Source organism: Equus przewalskii, chromosome 7 (assembly GCF_037783145.1).
Source record: "Equus przewalskii isolate Varuska chromosome 7, EquPr2, whole genome shotgun sequence".
Classification (NCBI taxonomy): Eukaryota; Metazoa; Chordata; class Mammalia; order Perissodactyla; family Equidae; genus Equus; species Equus przewalskii.
In genome coordinates, this window is record NC_091837.1 from 53,794,048 (window position 1) to 53,812,070 (window position 18,023).

At 34.9% G+C, this 18,023-nt stretch overlaps 1 protein-coding gene and 1 long non-coding RNA gene across 5 annotated transcripts in view; both read right to left on the minus strand.

Moving 5' to 3' along the window:
* Positions 1-1,801: 1,801 nt before the first annotated feature.
* LOC139084529 (uncharacterized) lies at positions 1,802-3,975 on the minus strand. Of its 3 annotated transcripts, none has more exons than XR_011541973.1 (2): positions 3,374-3,975; positions 1,802-2,122 (listed from the first exon to the last, which is right to left on the minus strand). It is a non-coding gene; the product is annotated as an uncharacterized lncRNA (long non-coding RNA). The 3 variants fall into 3 exon arrangements; XR_011541974.1 differs by having other exon boundaries at positions 3,255-3,975; XR_011541975.1 differs by having other exon boundaries at positions 2,237-3,975.
* A 2,684-nt stretch (positions 3,976-6,659) lies between these two features.
* The window catches only part of DSC1 (desmocollin 1), a 30,515-nt gene continuing 19,151 nt past the window's right edge, over positions 6,660-18,023 (minus strand). Inside the window, exons 12-17 of one of the 2 annotated variants that reach the window (XM_008506549.2) lie at positions 12,662-12,874; positions 11,959-12,201; positions 10,525-10,646; positions 9,492-9,746; positions 8,706-8,751; positions 6,989-8,624 (exon numbers count right to left, since the gene is read on the minus strand). In XM_008506549.2, the coding sequence (XP_008504771.2) occupies positions 8,716-8,751; positions 9,492-9,746; positions 10,525-10,646; positions 11,959-12,201; positions 12,662-12,874 (869 nt within the window). In that variant the 3' untranslated portion in view covers positions 6,989-8,624; positions 8,706-8,715. Of the gene's footprint in view, positions 8,625-8,705; positions 8,752-9,491; positions 9,747-10,524; positions 10,647-11,958; positions 12,202-12,661; positions 12,875-18,023 lie in introns of both variants that reach the window. The other variant, XM_008506548.2, reaches the window with a different exon arrangement.

Sequence of the window (18,023 nt, forward strand, 5' to 3'; positions counted from 1 at the left end):
TCTCCACTGTAACTACACAGTGTGTTACCTGTTATGTAAGAAAGAAATATTTTGCTAAGAATCATATTGACCTGGGGCAGGGTTACATTGGTTATGAATAAGAAATAGTATTCCTTGGGGAGGGCCCCGTGGCCGAGTGATTAAGTTTGCATGCTCCGCTTCGGTGGCCCCGGGTTTGCCAGTTCAGATCCCAGGTACAGACCCACACACCACTTAGGCCATGCTGTGGCAGCTTCCGGCTTGGAAGAACTAGAATGACCTACAACTAGGATATACAGCTATGTACTGGGGCTTTGGGGAGAAAAAAAAAAAAGGAGGAAGATTGGCAACAGATGTTAGCTCAGGGCCAATCTCCCTCACCAAAAAAAAAAAAAGAGAGAAGAAGAAATAGTATTCCTCCTATGCATATTTGCTCCCAGATTATCTCACATCATTATTCAGCATCCTCCTTAGTTACAGTGTCCTGACTTTGCTCAACTGACTTGCTCAGCTGAAAAACCACATTTCTCACTCTATTTTGTAGACAGAAATGGACATGTGACTAAGTTCTCCTAAGGGTATGTAGGCAGAAGTTGTTGGAAGGAACTTTTGGAAATGTTCCCTTAAATGAAAGGCTTCCTTTTTCCCCTTTTTTCCTGCTATAGATACAGACGCGACAGCTCGAGTTACATCGGTTGTCTTGTGATTTCAAGCAGTTTGTACAGAGTATGGTTGAGCAGAAAAGAGAAAGCTGCCGGGACATTGATGACATTAAGAAACCTCCGTATGAGACCAAGATTCTGAACCTGTTTTACACTAGAGAAAATAAACTTTTCCCTTGTTTAAGCCACATTTCTTTCTGTTACCAGGTAGTCTAATGCCAGTTCTAGCCAATTCACTGAGATCACTTAAAAAATATCTTTTTATATAGCCTCTAATGTGGAACAGCACAATTTCAACTAACTCAATTAGTATCTGGAATCACCATTTGTCATACAGCAAAACCGTAAAATTGTCTTCTTTGTCACATGCTGAAACTTTTGTAATTTCCTGTGTTTGTTAAACTCACCTTTACTCATTTTGAAGTCTATTCAAGTAGGCATAAAAAAAGTTTTAAGTTGTGGTGAAAATTCATTAGATTAATTAATAAGAAAATAAGTGATATTTACTTTTATTTGCCTAGGTATTAATTAACTGAAAAATGAGAATATGCCTCAGGCTATTAGAATGCAACCAAATGTCCAATCTTTCAGACTCAAGGGAACACTCCGATTTGATCGCACAATTCGTAGAGACAGAGGATGAAGTAGTGGAAACAATATGCTAAATTTTAAAATGTGTGTCTTTAGGGAAGATTTTTTTCATTTAAATTCTTAAGTTAATGCATCAATTAAATATTAAATGCCACATATACATGAAAAAACCCCCACCTTGTCGAGCACAGGTGTAAGGAAGAATACAACAATGAATAAAATGTCATCCTTGCTTTGAAGAACATCACAGTTTAGCTGATAAAATCAATAAATAAAATCCTTTTTATAGTTGAAGAGATTGAAGTAAATGAGATTTGATGACTTCCTAAGACCATATAACAGTATAGAAGAATCCAGATTGCCTTACCCCTAGATTTATGGCTTCCTACAAAGGCAGGCTTCTGACTTTAGAGAACATGGAAAAGAGTATTTTCAAGTCACCCGGAAAAGGCACTCTTCTTTGATTTCCATGAAATAATTAATACTTCACTTCATTTCCGTCTGTTTAGAGAACACTGAAATATCTTTATGACTAACCATTTTTGAAATCTTAGCCAAAAGAAAATGAGTACCCAGGCAGATGAAGTTTATTAAATTATGACTTAGGTAAATCAGTTAATTCCATCCAGTCTTCATTCTCTCCTTCTATCAGATTAGATTCAGCTACATTTAACAGAAAACCTAAAATTTCATTGCTTAAACACACAAAGATTTATTCAGTCAAGTGAATAAGTCTAGAGGCAGGAAGTCCAGGGCGGGTTTGGAGGCTCCACAAAGTCATCCAGGCTCCTTCTATCTTTGTGCTCCACAATTCTCAACAAATGGCTCATGGCTTCCTATTTGAAGCATCACAAGATGGCTGCTTGAGCACCAGGCATCACATCTGTATTCTAGATCATGACATACAATTGGGGGAAGCAAAAAGAAAAACCCTACATCTTTCAAGTGAATCAGCTCCTTTAAGACACCTACTCAGAATATCTCCTACACAGCATTTCACTTACTTCTCATTGCCCACAATTTAGGACAGGTTAGACTTCATTCAAGAGGGTTGGCAAACAGCAGCCCGAAATGAAATCAGAGTTTCATCTCTAAGAAAGAACTAGATTAGGAGATAGTTGGCAGACAGCCAGCAGTCTCTGCTATGACACCCAAGGAATGCCAAGGGACATGTGTTTGTCAGTGGCAAGTGTTCTTTTAATGTTTAAGTATATTTAAGTATAAATATCAAATTAGTATTTAATATTAATATTCAACGTGCTTCATAATTATGTATATTATATACTTATATTATTTTATATCTATTATTAAGAATACATTAATATTAAATTAAAATTAAACAACTCTGAAAATTGGTCTTAATTTTCTTCTGCCTGATTTCCCAGTCTGAAACAAGTAGAAATAATCATGACAGAATATGGTTACTTAATATTAACACAACTGGTCCTGACAGTTTCTTAGCCATATCTATGATACTCAAAGTCAGCTACACCCAGAAAAATAAAACATTAAAAGCATACATGGCGATAAACTGGCTCAGTAAGAAAAGAATACATGAAGACATCTATGTCCCAAAATGATCTCAGGAGACTGCAAGTGTGTTGTTTTAAACTGTCAGGGTTATTCAGTTTGGTTTTTAAATGTGATTTGGTTAATTTGTTGGATAGGCCTGACCAAAAATAAATTAATGTCAAAATGTGATTTTTTTCTTAATTATGAGGTAGCAAGATAAATTTGCTAAGTAAAGTGGCAATGAACGTTGAAACCAGTGGCAAGGTAGCCATTAATGATTAGCTAGCTAGTAACTGGTTTCTTTTTCCAGGCAGTTATTAACTGTAGCCTTTCATGGTTTCCCCATCCATTGTTAGCTGTGCTGCAGCTTCTTAAAAGTCAGGTAGAAAGCAATATATTCCCACACTCCCACTGGGATCCTTATAGATTGATACCAAACCTAATATCAGTTTCCCCACATTAAACTCAGCATATATGGGATTAAAACCAAAACACTCATTTCCTGCTTACTCTCTGGCTTCCTGGCTCCAGAATCCACAATCCTCCCTGAAGACAGACACCGTCAAGGACAAGCACCTGGATCATCTCCTCCCCACAAAGAGATACAGGCTGGTGGGAAAGCTGCTTACCAGCAAGGTCACGGGCTCCCTCCTCTCTGCAAGTGTCTCAAGGCCAAAGACAGGCTGGCGGGAAAACTCCGACCAGCAAGGCCATGTGCTCCCCCTCCCCTACCTAAAACCCCAAATAAAAACCCTTCCTTTCAGCTTTTTGGGGAGTTTGGGATTTCAGCATTTGCTGCCCTTTCTCCTTGTTCAGCGCTGTGCAAAAATAAAATTCGTACTTTCTTCCACCACATCCGGTGTCAGAGATTGGCTTGCTGTGCAACGGGTGAGCGAACTCACTTCAGGTTCGGTAACAAGATAACATCTCTGATGCTTGGGTCACCATGGTAACGGGTGCTTAAGTTGTTTTTCCTGAACTGAAAGTGGACTCCTTGTCCAGTTCAGGCCAGTAGAGACCACTGACCCATCAAGTGGACCTGCTCAAATGTCTGATAGGTACCCCTTTGATGTCAGGGGGCCCCAAAACTTCACCCTGACATTATGCTAATACCACCACTTTGTGAACACCCATCTATTAAGAGCTGTGAAGCTTGACCGTGCTTGTGCAGATCGTCAAATACCTCACTGTTCCTTATCTCCGATCGTCTACCCCCACGCTTCAGACCGCCCTGCCCCTTTATCCCATAAATTTCCCCGATTCCTATTTTCAGGGAGGTGGATTTGAGACTTGTTCTGTCTCCTCACTTGGCTGCCTTATGAATAAACCCTTTCTCTGCTGCAAAATTTGTCGTCTCAGTGATTGGCATACTGTGCAGTGGGCAAAACAAACCTGGTTCGGTAACAACATTTCATTAACCTAAACTTGGTTACCTTCTGTGTCACTGTATATCCTCTCATATACGGCACTGTTAGCCACAAACTTCATGGAAAATCAATTATCCAGGTACATAAAAACACAGAGTGGGGGGTTCTGCTTTGTGATAAGAGGCAAGGTGATCTTGAATTTGGGTCACCAGGTAAGCTGGGACAAATTTCCCTACCACATGTCAGCTGTAGACCTACTGCCTGAGGCCCCCTGTGTCACTCACTCTAATTGACTAATTGTGTTGTTCACCTATTAGTTTTTGCAGGTTTCGTCTCAAAGGATCATCTATGCAGTGATATCAATGTTTCATGTGCGTAGGGATCTTGTCAAAACTCGGACTCTGATCTAACAGGTTTGGGGTGGGGCCTGAATCCAGTTTCCTCCCAAGCTCTCAGGTCATGTGAACAACTCAGAGTAGCAAGGAGCTAGTACTGAGGTGAACTTGATAGCACGTTAGGAACACCTGCAGGGTCTCACCCTCAGAGTCTCCGATTTAATGGATCTGAGGAGGGATCCAAGAATTAGCATTTCTAACAAGCTTCCAGGGGATGCTGATGCTGCTGGTCCAGGAATCACACTTCAAGAACCACTGATTTAGAATCTCAGTGGGGATCTCAGAGGAGAGAAATAGAGTGCGTGTAGAACAGCAACCTCTCCCTGTTGTAGAACGCCTACTGCGGACGAAATGTCCTTGTGAACCTGGGTCTTAAGTTTTATATAAATGAACTATATAAATGTCGTCCACCCATTAATTCCTCAGTTTTCTATATATTTAGGAGAGGTAAAGCTAAAACAAGGAATTTGTTTCATTCCCACTTTGAACTATAGGGTTCCTTTTAGTTTTTCTCGAATTATACTTGACAAAATAATTCTACATGAATTTTTGGGTATGAATTCTAGATAAAACCTCAGATATCTCAAAGAAAGCCTTGAAGTTTCTTTTTAATGTTAATAATTCCATGTTATAGCATTTAAAGGTCCCTAAACATGGGCAAACAAAAACACCACAATTTCAGGCATTAATTGTTACATACTGACAACTAAATATGAAAAATTTTGAAATCCTATGTATTCTCAGGCCAAATATGGGGGAAGGCCACACTTGTTTTTAATTGTTTTTTTTTTCTCTAAAGTTAGGAAATAAAAAACTTCTAACTCTATAGCTTGGTTTTATCAAAGCACACTTTATTCCTATCAATAAAAATACCTACTTTAAGAAGTAGACATTTTAAAATAATTTGATCTATCATCACAAAATGTGTATTATGAATGTACTTCACACATTTGTTTTTTAATGCTCCTTATATACTAAATTACTCCATATATTTGAAAATAGTTATTTTATTGTTAGTGGTTAGGATTTGAGGTGATTTAAGTGTGGTTTTTATTTTTTATGCAACACCATCCTTTCAAAGAGTTTTTAAAAATTATGCGTGCTTACTTTTATTGGGCCCTACAAAATACATAAGGGTCTATCGATTCTTAGCAATGCTATGTTCTGCTGTGTTCTATTTTCTTTTTCCTACATAAGTAGAAAAACAAATGCAGTATCTGGCCAAATGCAATGTTCCTTCGGATTTATTAGAAAAGCAAATAAAAGAGACCAGAGAGATGCAGCAATATACATGGTTTGTTTGTTTCATTACCCTAATCTAATTTAGGATTTTCAGCTAGTACAGAACTCATAACTAACACACTGCAAAAACTGAGTTAGTTTTTCTTTTCTATGAAAATAAAAATCCTCAACTCTAAAACATATATTGTGAATATTTTCCAAATAGCATAGCATATTCCATTTTCTAAAAGTAAACATATGCGTTGATATCGTTTTATAAAATATTTTTAATAAACTCAGGAGGAATGAAAAGCTCAGTAAAGTTAAGAAACTGTTTAACAAAGCTCATTTATAACAGTTATGCCAATTTTTGTCTATCTTGGTGCTTCCATGGAATTTTTTCACATGAAATAGTTTGAGATCTGAATCAAGATAAGGAAAATGTAATTGTATATTTTCCCTAACTATAGATTTAATTATAAAAAAAATTCATGATTAACTAAGTGACAATGAATTTACCGACAATTAACTTATATAAAACAATCCATAAAGTACAAAGTTTTGTTACAAAACTAAACTTGTAAATAGTCCAGTGGAGTTTTGTGAATTTCATCAATCATAAAATTAACATTTAATTTTGAGTGTAAACAGAGAATAACTTTGAAATTCCTAAGTATATCATAAAACAGTCATAGTTCCTCTGTGAGATAAATTTTAATGATATTTTGAAATCATTTAATTAGCCAAAACTGCTTAATGCAGATTCATTTCCCACACTTTCTAATAATTCTGGTAGCACTCTTAGAGTGTCCTCTCTTGCTAACCAAGAAATCTTCCACTGGCCTTTAATTGTACTTTATGTTCAGATATAAATTCTCTCTTTCATAATTAAACAAATGGAAGAAATATGAATACATAAACAAACACAAAAGTTAATGTTTGGCTAATGATTTTTAATTGCTCAGAAAACATTCTGCACTTATATTCACGAATATAACTTAGCACAATATACTTCTAAATTTTTAATGATATATTTTAAAATTTCAAAATATAATATATATTTTAAAATTTCTATAAAAATTTCTATAAAATTATATCTGAAATATAAGATTATATTTTAAAATTTTAAAACTGGTGTCATTGTTAGAGTAACGAGTACATCAGACAACAGAATTGTATTACCCCCTAAAATTATTTTACTCACAAAGGCTATGAAAAGCATACATTGTGGACACCTTATAAAATAAAATCTTACTTACTCAAACTTTTTTCCTCTGCTCTAATATCCAATGTCGTATCAAGTAACACCTTTAATTAGAAACTGTAACTGAGAATGAGGAGGCTAATCACAAAAGTTTTAAAAATCAACTGCTCATTTTCTCAATAGTTAACTAGTTAATAGATTAAAAAAAGTTTTTGTCTGAATGAGAAATTTCCATGTGATATATATTGTTATTGTTTATAAATCTATAGAGTTTGGCACAAAAGACTATTAAAATATTATTTAAATACACGGCTTTTTTCTAAAGGAATAAAATATAATATCCTATTAAAATATTATGCATTCAAAATAATTTATGAACTTATGTGTTCACTCATTTATCCATCATTCAACAAATGTTTGGTAAATGTAATTTTAAGAGATTTTAATTTTTTAACATATATATGCCAAACTCTTTATTTCTGATTTTCTTAAAGTAAATTAATGTAGATTGAGCTTTAGGTTCCAATATGGATGGCCATTCAATTTTTAGCATGTTCAAAGGCCTAAGCACTGCGTATCAGGGTTGCAAGCCTCATACCTGCTGGGCTAGTTCCACAAATGCTTGAAGATGGTGGCCCTGTGTCAAACTAGAGAGTGCATGTTCTTGCCAAGTATTTGTATTTTTAAAAGGTAATAGCTCATTATGTAAAAACAAAACATATTTGTGGGTCTGAGTCAACCCATTGGTATTAAGGCTGCAATTCTTTCATGGAAATTCTTTCATATGAGCCTTATGAAATCTCTGTGGCTCAAACTGCTGTGAGCTTGTTCTAATCCATGCCTTTCCAACAATCCTAGAAGCTGTAGGAACCTGATAACACATTCACATAGTCAGAGACCCAAGGACAAAGCTCTGAAGCCTCCTGAAAGAAAACAGTACTGGGTACACCTCCACAAGTTAAAATTGTAGGGAGAAATGAGCTTTTATTTACCAAATTGAAGACTGCACCAAAGAATACTTAAAAATCCTTCCATACATAGCCACTTGGGTAGAGGAAGCAATTCTCTGTCACCAAAGACAATATTTCTAAATAGTTCTCCCCAAGATTTTGGAGAAAATATTTAATTTTCATCTAAAATAAAAATTCATTTTTCATTAGCCTCCACAACACCCAGCTCTCCCACCTACTCTTCCATAGCGTACGAAGTAACAAGTTTTCAAATAGAAGATGCAAGAAAGTACATAGTACATTCCAGAAAGGGCAATATATACAAGCATATAAAAGAAAATTAACAAGTGAAACTTGTATTTCTAGAGAACATGGAAGTCATATCAGACAAGCAGAATTTAGGGGAGCTTCATATTTATAGTATCCTTATCTATACATGACTCAAAGTTTACCTCCAATAAACACATTAGCAGATGCTGCTACCATCTGATATTCAATACACTCCTACATAGGCATTTGTAGATGGTACTCTATTAAAGGCACATTTAATTCTTTATACACGTCTTCGCTAGCGTCCTAAATTTGGGTTCCAGATGATCTAAAAACTCAAGTCCTTCTTCTTCCTGCCGATCACTGCAGCAGCCTACCGAGCCGGCCATGGACCCTTTTCCTTCATAGTTGTACGAGCGCACGTAGTCTTCAGAATGTTTATGCTCCTCATCTTGTCCACACAGATACACCTTCTGTATCACAAAAGAACACATTTTATTATTTCTTTTAAAACACCTAAACATACTAACATAAAAATAATGTCTTTGATTTACCTTTTACTGTTTAATTTTTAATCAGAGTGTGTCCTCTAATGGATTCCTACATATAAAAAATGCACATGATTGGTCTGAATTATATTCATTCTTAAAATGTAGCAAATATATAGATGCTCCTAGTGAACACATTTATAAAAATTAAAGCTATGCATATATCATACAACTAACAATTTCCCATTTGAACATAAGATTTGTATAGTTGAAATATACCTCTGTAGCTTCTTTGTATCTCTGAAACCAATATAGTCTATGATTCTTATGTTTATACGCTATCATATAGCTATAATAAGGTACTACATTAAACTGGCTAGTATTAACCTATATTGATTAATCTAAACATAAAATAAGGAACTAAAACCCCAAATAAAAGCTTAACAGTCTATCTGGATGATGTTGATAGCCAGGACTTCATAACCACGTGAAGGATTCAACACACTGAAAGATGTTTCTAATTTATGATCTGTGCATTACTCTATAGCAAATATTTCACTCCAGGTGATTTTCCTGGTAACTTTTAGGGAAGAAGCTATCAGTCTTTTCATACTTCCTAAACATATCTACATATGCCACTCTTAGAGAAAGTTTTGTAAACCTCATTTTAAAAATTGAATTTTAAAAGATCGTTTTTCTTTCTGGGTTTGAACCTGACATCCATATCTGTGATAATTCAACGTTAAAAAGGCGAAGAGTTCCAGGTGTAAGGAGGAAAATTTTCAGGAAATCCTGATTTATAAATAGTGTTTAACTTTCATGTAATATGAGCTTAAAGACTTTGGCACTTACTTCACCAAGCCGAGGTTGGGTGAAGCTGTGCCAGTCGGTGTATGTGAATCGGCCAGTATCCGTTACTCCTTGTCCTACCCCCTTGACGGATTCCAAGGTCTGATGTCCACCTCCTTTGCTGGAATCCAAAGTGTATCCACCTTTGACCATCTCAAAATTTTGCTGTGTTTTGACTCCCTGGCCACCAAGGGTGCCACCAGACATGCTTGTATCGCAAATGTTGGATGTCTGAATGGGGAGTCTAATATTTGCCTCCTATAAATAAAATCAGACATATAAAATGATGAAGCAAATTGAAACTAACAGTTTGCTTTCATTTCCTTCCCACCATAGGCAAACCACTTACTTGTTGTGCCTCTCAGTTCCTCATACAGAAAGTCAAGATAATAATTGTACCCATATCATGGGTGTTATGGGTCGAACTGTGTCGCCTCCAAAGTTCATATGTTGAGGTCTTAACCCTTAGTGCCTCAGAATGTGATCTTACTTGAAGATAGAGACATTGTAGATTACAGGTGTAATTAGTTAAATTAAGATAAGTTCAAACTCAATTAGTGTTGGTCCCTAATCCAAAATGATGGTGCCCTTACAAGAAAAGGGGAAATGTGGACACAGACTGGCACACAGCGAGAATGCAACATGAAGATCTGATTTATCTTGCCATAAGCCCGGGTACCACCAGAAGCTAGAGAGAGGCCTGGAACAACAGATCGTTCCCTAGCACCTTCAGGGGGAGAATGGCTCTGCCAACATCTTGATCTCCAACTTGTCGCCTCTGGAACTGAGACAATACATTGCTATTGTTTAAGTCACTCAGTTTGTGGTACTTTGTCATGGCAACCCTAGGAAACTAATGCAATACAACTGTGGAGTTTAAATGAATTAACATGTGCAGGGCACTTGGAACTCTGCTTGGCATGGTAAATGCTCAATAAACATTAGCTATTATTATTATTATTATTACTATTATGTAGTAATCAATTGTCATCATCGGATCACCATACAATTCAAAGGAAAGTGAAGTCTGATTTACCATTACTTCTTCTCCAGGTCCTTCAGTATTTGATACAATTAAATTTTGCTGGGCTACATCTTCTGGAAAACATTTCTTTACTGTTTTCTTAGCAGTGACACAGAAACACGTAAACAGAATACCTAAAAAATGAAAATATTTAAGTAAAAGAGTATTTTTTTCATGCTGAGTATATATTAAATCATTTGAATCATATGATTTTTCTAAAAGTTTCTTCACAGAATTTTAAAAGATTTGTTCCAGAAATTATCTCTTTGGGTCATAAAATTTAAAACAGAATATTAACAAATGTATTGTTATATAGACCATCTTTGTCTTAGTGAGGTTATATTATTAGGCTACGTAAGAAATAAATCAATAAAAATTAAGAAGGATCAAGTGAGCATAGTTTAGTAATAGCTTTCTTCCCAGATCAAGAATTAATTTAAAGTTTCTCTTATTTCCTCCACACTGAAATAGTAACTTCATTTAATTGAAATTTAAGCTAGTATTATTGATATTTAAAATCCATATAGAACACACTCAAAGGGCTTAGAACCACAAAACAAAGAGCATTTGGCATAAGTACAAACAAGAAAGGCAATTATATAAACTCAGTGCCCAGTTTTGAAAGTGTGCATCAACTAATATAGTGCTAAGAGGAACATCCAGCTTAATCTGAAACTCAAATCAATGAATTAGCACACAGCAAAGACTATGGGAAAAGTCTGTAAATGCAAAGAGGTTGTGTGTAGTCCAATAGACTGTTAAAAAAGAAAGAGGAGAAGGAAGCAAGGAAGGAAGGAAGGAAGGAAGAAAGGGATGGAGAGAGGAAGAAAGAAAAGAAGGAATGAAGGAAGTGTGGGCAATGATTTCTGCCACTTTTGTATCTCCAAAACACAGTCTGCAGAAGGCAAAATCTTAGCATCCTCTGTACACATTACTTTTCCTCAGTGGTTCACCATAAGACAATTTTCCACTCATTGGAGTCTTAAGATGTATGCTACATCGCTTCATTAGTAACATTTAAGTAAATTTTGGAACTACTCTGTTATCACTAGTTCTTTTGGTGCATTCACTATGTATATTTGGCTGGTTGAAAGACTATAATATTTTGTATGGAAGGATATCTTAATAATAATTTTATCCAACCTCTTCATTTTACACATGGAAAAAATGAGCTCAAAGAAGAGGAAATTTTTTATCCAGTGTCTTACAGCTAAGTGTTGGAAGAACTAAGGCTACACCTCTGAAATTTGCTTTCAATTTAATCTGCTCTCCCTCATATGCTTCTTCTGTGGCTCAGGACGCCAAGTCATATAGTATGTACAAGATTTTTAAAAGGATACATTTACCAAAGGCTATAAATGTCATTGATATAAAGAATTGCCATATACATTTTCAAAAAATATTAGATAAAACTTCAGCTGACACATTCTAGATAGTTATACTTACATAACAACAATGCAGAGCCCAACACCATGGCAAGAATAGCCCATTTTCCAAGTATTACATTTGATAACTTAACATCTCTCTCATCGACAATATTCATTCTACAGTCAGATGGAGTTGTACAGTCACATACTCTCACTGATAACATGTGTTTTCCAACCAAACCATGTCTATCTTTTATTTCGATAGGCACAGTATAGTAGTTATAATCAAGATTTTGCCGTTCACGAAGAATGGCAGTTTTACCTAGGAGAAAAAGATAGAATATATATTGATATGACATTTCAGTAGCTATATTTTTCCCAATTGTTATTCCTGGGGGGAAGGTGGTAATTTAGCTTAGAAAAGAATTCTAGTGATTCATTTTTCTTCTTAAAAATTATTTTGATTTCTCAAGAAACCAGAAACAATAATTGATATTGCTCTACATTTATATTAGAATAATCTATACTTAACATGTTATTCAAATATTATCTTAAAATAGATGTATATATTTTCTTAAAAGATATTTGGAACAAGAGTCTGAACTTAACATAAATATATTATTCATTGCTTTATTAAAAGAAAGCCATTTTCCTTTTTTTTAGGATCAATAAAATAATTTCCTAACATGAGTATTTATTTAGTATAATGAACTAAGGTGAAAGTCAAGACCATCAGCCATCTTGAGTTCCTATTGATTACAAGATTTAATATAATTACACACCATCCTTTGTTTCTATAGTCCAAAGTTTGCTGGCAGAATTATCCAGAAAGAATTGAAAAGGTGGACCATTTTCAGGTCCATCTGGATCTACAGGTTCTAGAACAGCATACTCTTTATTATGTCGACAAATTGTCGCTTCTTTTTCAAGTTGTGGTGGGTGGTCATTATCATCTTCCAAAAGAACTACTAATGTTCCAGTGCAAGATCTGCCATCTAAGAAAAATCAAAAATAGGTTATGTCTTCACTTAAAAATTTATTTCAGCAATCTTTATGATACACAGTTAACATCTGCTTTCTGCTAGTTGTGTGAACTTGAATTAGCAGACACACTTCCAAGATCACAAATACCATTGCTACAAGGACAAAATAGTGGTTTGTCATTCTTCCGTGAAGATTGGTGACTGTATCAGATGATAAGTTGAGGTGTTTTTCAAAACTAAAAGGTATGAGATTATGAGTAATGTCACTACAGAATATCCAGTTGAAAATAAAATTGATTTCTTACATAAAGAGCGTATATTTATCCTTAGAATACAAAGGTTTTACATTTGGTCATCAATCACCTCCTTGGCTTCCTCTCCTAACCGTTTCTTTTATCAAACCCACTAAGTGCGCTCCTTCATGTCTGTTTGGTACATTCTGTTGCCACTGACAGAAATACTTTTATCCTCCTCTTTGCCTGAAAAATTCCTATTATCCTTTAAGAATCCTCCTCACGAAATTTGCTGTGGCTTCTGTGGACAATGGTAGCCATATTGTCCTTTGATTTCTCAAGACACTACTTGAGTCATCATTGGCTCACACACTGAACTGGGAACATGTTCATAGTAAGAACTAAGCTGTACTCATCTTGAAAGCCTAGTGCTCTGCCGAGTATTTCTCAGCTAATTTATAACTTAATACTACACAGTGAACATAATGTGCTTACTATTTTTACATTTTGTAAAAAAACTAATTGAATAAACCATTAAAATAAGTTTGCACCCCCACCTTAGTCCAATTAATATGTTCTTGAGAATAGGAACTCCTACTCATCTCTATTCTATAGATCAGCACTATTATTGGCCTAATGCTTTACACATAAGTCTCAATATTTTTTATTAAAATAGAGCCTATTATTTGTGTTTAAGAGATAATGAAGTTCAGAAAACATGTTCAAATTTTACTGTTTGTGAAAAATAAACTATAATAAACAGTAAACTTTAAAGATTGAAATAAACAAAGAATTGATAAAATTTCTCATTTTTGTGCTTTGAATACTGGTCTAAATTTTGGAGCATATATGTTGAATTTATCATAAAGACTACTATATGTCATATGCAAATATAATCTTTTTTATTTTTCGTTCGAAATAACATTTAAGCCATATCATGTGGTATATCTCAGTCAAACTTTTTTCTGTTGAACAACTACAAAATTAATTTATTCAAAGGGACTTTTAAATTAATGACTTACATAAGGTAACTACTGCATATATCTATTTGAAAACTATTCTATTTGAACAAGTTTTTAAAATATCTAGAAATAAAAAGAAATCTGCAACAGCATATAAACATTTTGAGACTGCCAGGTAATTGTAAAAATATGAATATAAGTAACAACTTCAAAATCAGCAAACTAACAAAAAAGTGAGTAACAGGAAAAAGAAGGTCTTTTTAAATTTAAAAAAAAAATGTAGTTAGAGGCATTACCTGTGAGTCAACATGAGTGCTATGATTTTACTTTTTAAAATTTAAGCAAAGAGCAGTTTCTCTTTATGGAACGATAAAAAGAAATCACACTTTAAAAATCAAATAAAGAAGTAGAGCACCAAATGGAAAGCAAATCAAGACTCATTTCATCCTCTATTCAGCCAGCATTTATCACATAAGATTGTTTTCCATCACAGTCTCTGTTTTAAGCATGTTGTTAAAAACGAATGCTTGAAATTAACAAAATGGGTGGTAGTCAAAACCAGAGCTGAAAATGAAGTCCTAGAAGTCTTCTAAAACTACAAATGATTGATATGTTTTCACCTTACTTCTGGGAAATAGAGCCAAAAATAAGTAATTGTTGAGTATGGCTGAAGGTTGTGAAAAGTTAATTAAGTGGGTATAATGCTTAAATTAAGCACATAAGGAAATGCCAAGTATCAGCGAGTAAGGAACATCCCAGTCTCAGGGCTGGAAAGTACATCTTGGGTTAACTGAAATCTAAACTTACACATGTCAACCACATGGAGTCCGACAAGCAATGGTTTCCCATTGCCACTGAAATGTTTTCAGGAACTAGAAGTTCACTGCATTACGAATCAGTCCACTCCAGGCACAGAACTCTTTAATTGTTGGAGAGTTTTTAGGTTCTGTCTTATTAAGCTACAATATGTCTCCTAATCATTTCCAACAACTTGTTCGTGTTCTTTTTGGACTATACACACACAATGTTTACCTCTTCTACATGACAACCCTTAAATATTTGTTATTTTAAGAAAAAATTTTTACAGCCAAATATAACAAAGCATTTTGTAAACGTTTGAACTCAATTTTTTATATTAAAACTAATTGTTCCAAGTACCAATTATGCGCCGGGAGTAGCAAAGCTCTTGGTAGTGAAATTGACAACCTGGACCTGGAGGTTCATGAAACTCAAACAACAGCAGAATGACAACTATCAGTACCTGCATTAAGCAAACATATGCCAAAATCTCTGCCAGGTGCTTGGTAAAGGGATGATTTTGCAAGAAAAAGCCTCCTTATGAGAAATTGAGCTCACAATCAATCCAGTTAGAGGAATAGAATATACATGAGAAGCAATGAAACACCCTTTTCATAGAGAAGACACCTGACCTGTGATAACATATTATTCCAGGGAAGGAGGGCTTAAAAAGTGTTAAGAGAAGACCTTAACAAAACAATGGGAACAATCGCAGAAGCTGTCAGTGTGATTCATTTGAAGTTGAGATCTTAATTTCAAACAGGAGAGCATAGAACGATTCTAGGCAGAGGGTGTATAAAACAGTGTTTTCTAGAATGGCAGTAGGGAAACCAGCTTGACTGACAAAGAGGATTGACACAGGAAATACAAAGGAAGAAAGTGGATTCTAAGAAAGCTAGAAGAATACCTAGATCATCATCCTGAAATATTTATGAACATCAAAACTAAATGTGGAAATGTAAGTACAGTCGGCCCTCCATATCTCAGGTTCCACATCCACAGATTCAACCAACCATGGATGAAAGGCCTACAATGGTTGTGTCTGTGCTCAACATGTACACACTTTTCTTGTCATTATTCCCTAAACAATATAGTATAACCACTATTTACATAGCATCCCCATTGTATTAGATATTATAAGTAATCTAGAGATGATTTAAAGTATATGAGAGGATGCTCATAGGTTATAAGCAAATATTATACCGTTTTACATTAGAGACTTGAGCATCCTTGGACTTTGGCAACGGTGGGGGTTCTGGAACTAGTCCCCCTGATTCAGAGGGGCAAATGTAATTATTGGGCTCTTGGAAGGATATATCGATGGATTAAAGTTCAAAGCAACAAAATCCTTCATGTCACCGTATGGCCTTCCACTAAAATTTATAACATCCTTATCTTTACTTCTTCTTGAGCACACCCAGGTTATCCATGAGCCTGGGACATAGACTTGTACGGTTCAGACTTGACATTTTACTTCCTTGTACTATGATCACTGTGCTTACAGACATTGTCTTTTAGCATCAAAAGACATAGTTAATTTCTTATATTTCTGTTCTCTATATTTGCCTGCTCTCCAAATGGTATTTCATTTTCCTATCGCCAAGCTTCTGCATTTCTGTGAAATCTCCTCCCTTTATCCTTTAATCTGGGCTGCTCTTAACTGACTTCCACTTCTTAAGAGATCCATACATACTCTTAGGGGGAAAATTTTCATGCCAAAGAACCAACCTCTTATAAGAATATAATAATCCTTTAACAGATATCATGTGAGAATTTGGAACTACTATTTGGATTACTATTACTATTCTATTACTATTTGGAACTCCTAGACAATGGACATTGTGGAATAAATGAGTAAACATAAATCCTTGCTTGACATCATAATGGTATTCTTGAACCATTCAGATTTCACTTTTACTTATATAGGAGCAGCAAATCACCCAGGATTACAGAGTAGTGGCAACATTAGCTATATTTCTCAACTAAAGTCTTCTCCACTCTTAAGTAGTTTTTCTTTCTACCTATACTGAAAGAACTACATTAAAAGTATGTGTGAGAGGTATCAAGAGGAAAAGATCATATGAAGATGGTTAAATAACAATATTCACATTTAGATTTTCTGTCAGATTTTTCAACCTAAATATTTTTTAGCTCATGGCAATAGTTCTTTAAAACTGCTTGGTCACTGATTATGATGTGCAACACAGTATTTTCCTCAAAGGCAACAGGAATAGAACAAGGCTGAGTGAGGAAGAAAGAAAAAATCTGAATAGTGCAGATGTGTATGAATGGTCTTGCCCTTCCCATATAAATTAGAAGCAGCCAGCATCTTCATTATTGTAATCTTTGTGTCTTGTCAGAGAATCATCTTTTAGTAGACGTGGCTTTTATTGTAAAGCTATAGAAAAGAGTAGGGATATAACATATGAGAAACATTTGTCTTTATTTTATTATCAAAATATCAAGGGGCAAAATGAATTAACATGAACCATTTCATGACCTATTTTCAACTTTTGTTAATTTCCGTGGGATTTTATATATATTTATTCATACACTCACCTATTCCTTCTAAAGAAATTCAATGATTCTACAGAAAAAGACCACAGCATTGCTGTATCAGCTTGTTTGTTTTGAACATCTAGTATATAAAAATATGCTAACCATAAAAATAGTGGAAACCACCTTGGATTAGGCAGATAGTCAAAAGCATAGGCTCTATCATAAAAGTATAAGTTCATTCATCTTTCTGGAAATTTACCCCAAATGAGTGAGTCTATAATTAGTGTAATGGGATGTAACATTGTAATTTCTATTTATATTTTTTATCATCCTCTTTTAATATCTATTTAGTATATTTTTATGATGTATACATTAGCATTACTAAGTATACATAGTACATATAGATAAATAAACATACTAGTAAATATATGGAGGTTGTGGTATGCTGGTCTCAGTCTATCGACGACCAATGTTGTCACTCAACCAGGCCTTGTGGCTCTTATTATGATTGCAACATCCCCTCAGCCATACCATCAGGAAACATGGAAAAAAAAGGTTTATTACTTATGAGTCCTGTGCCACACAGCGAGATCACAGGGAGAAGGGGAGAGAGGGAAGGGGAGAGAGAAGGAGGGGGAGAGGAGAGATCGCGAGAGAGCTCCAGGAGTT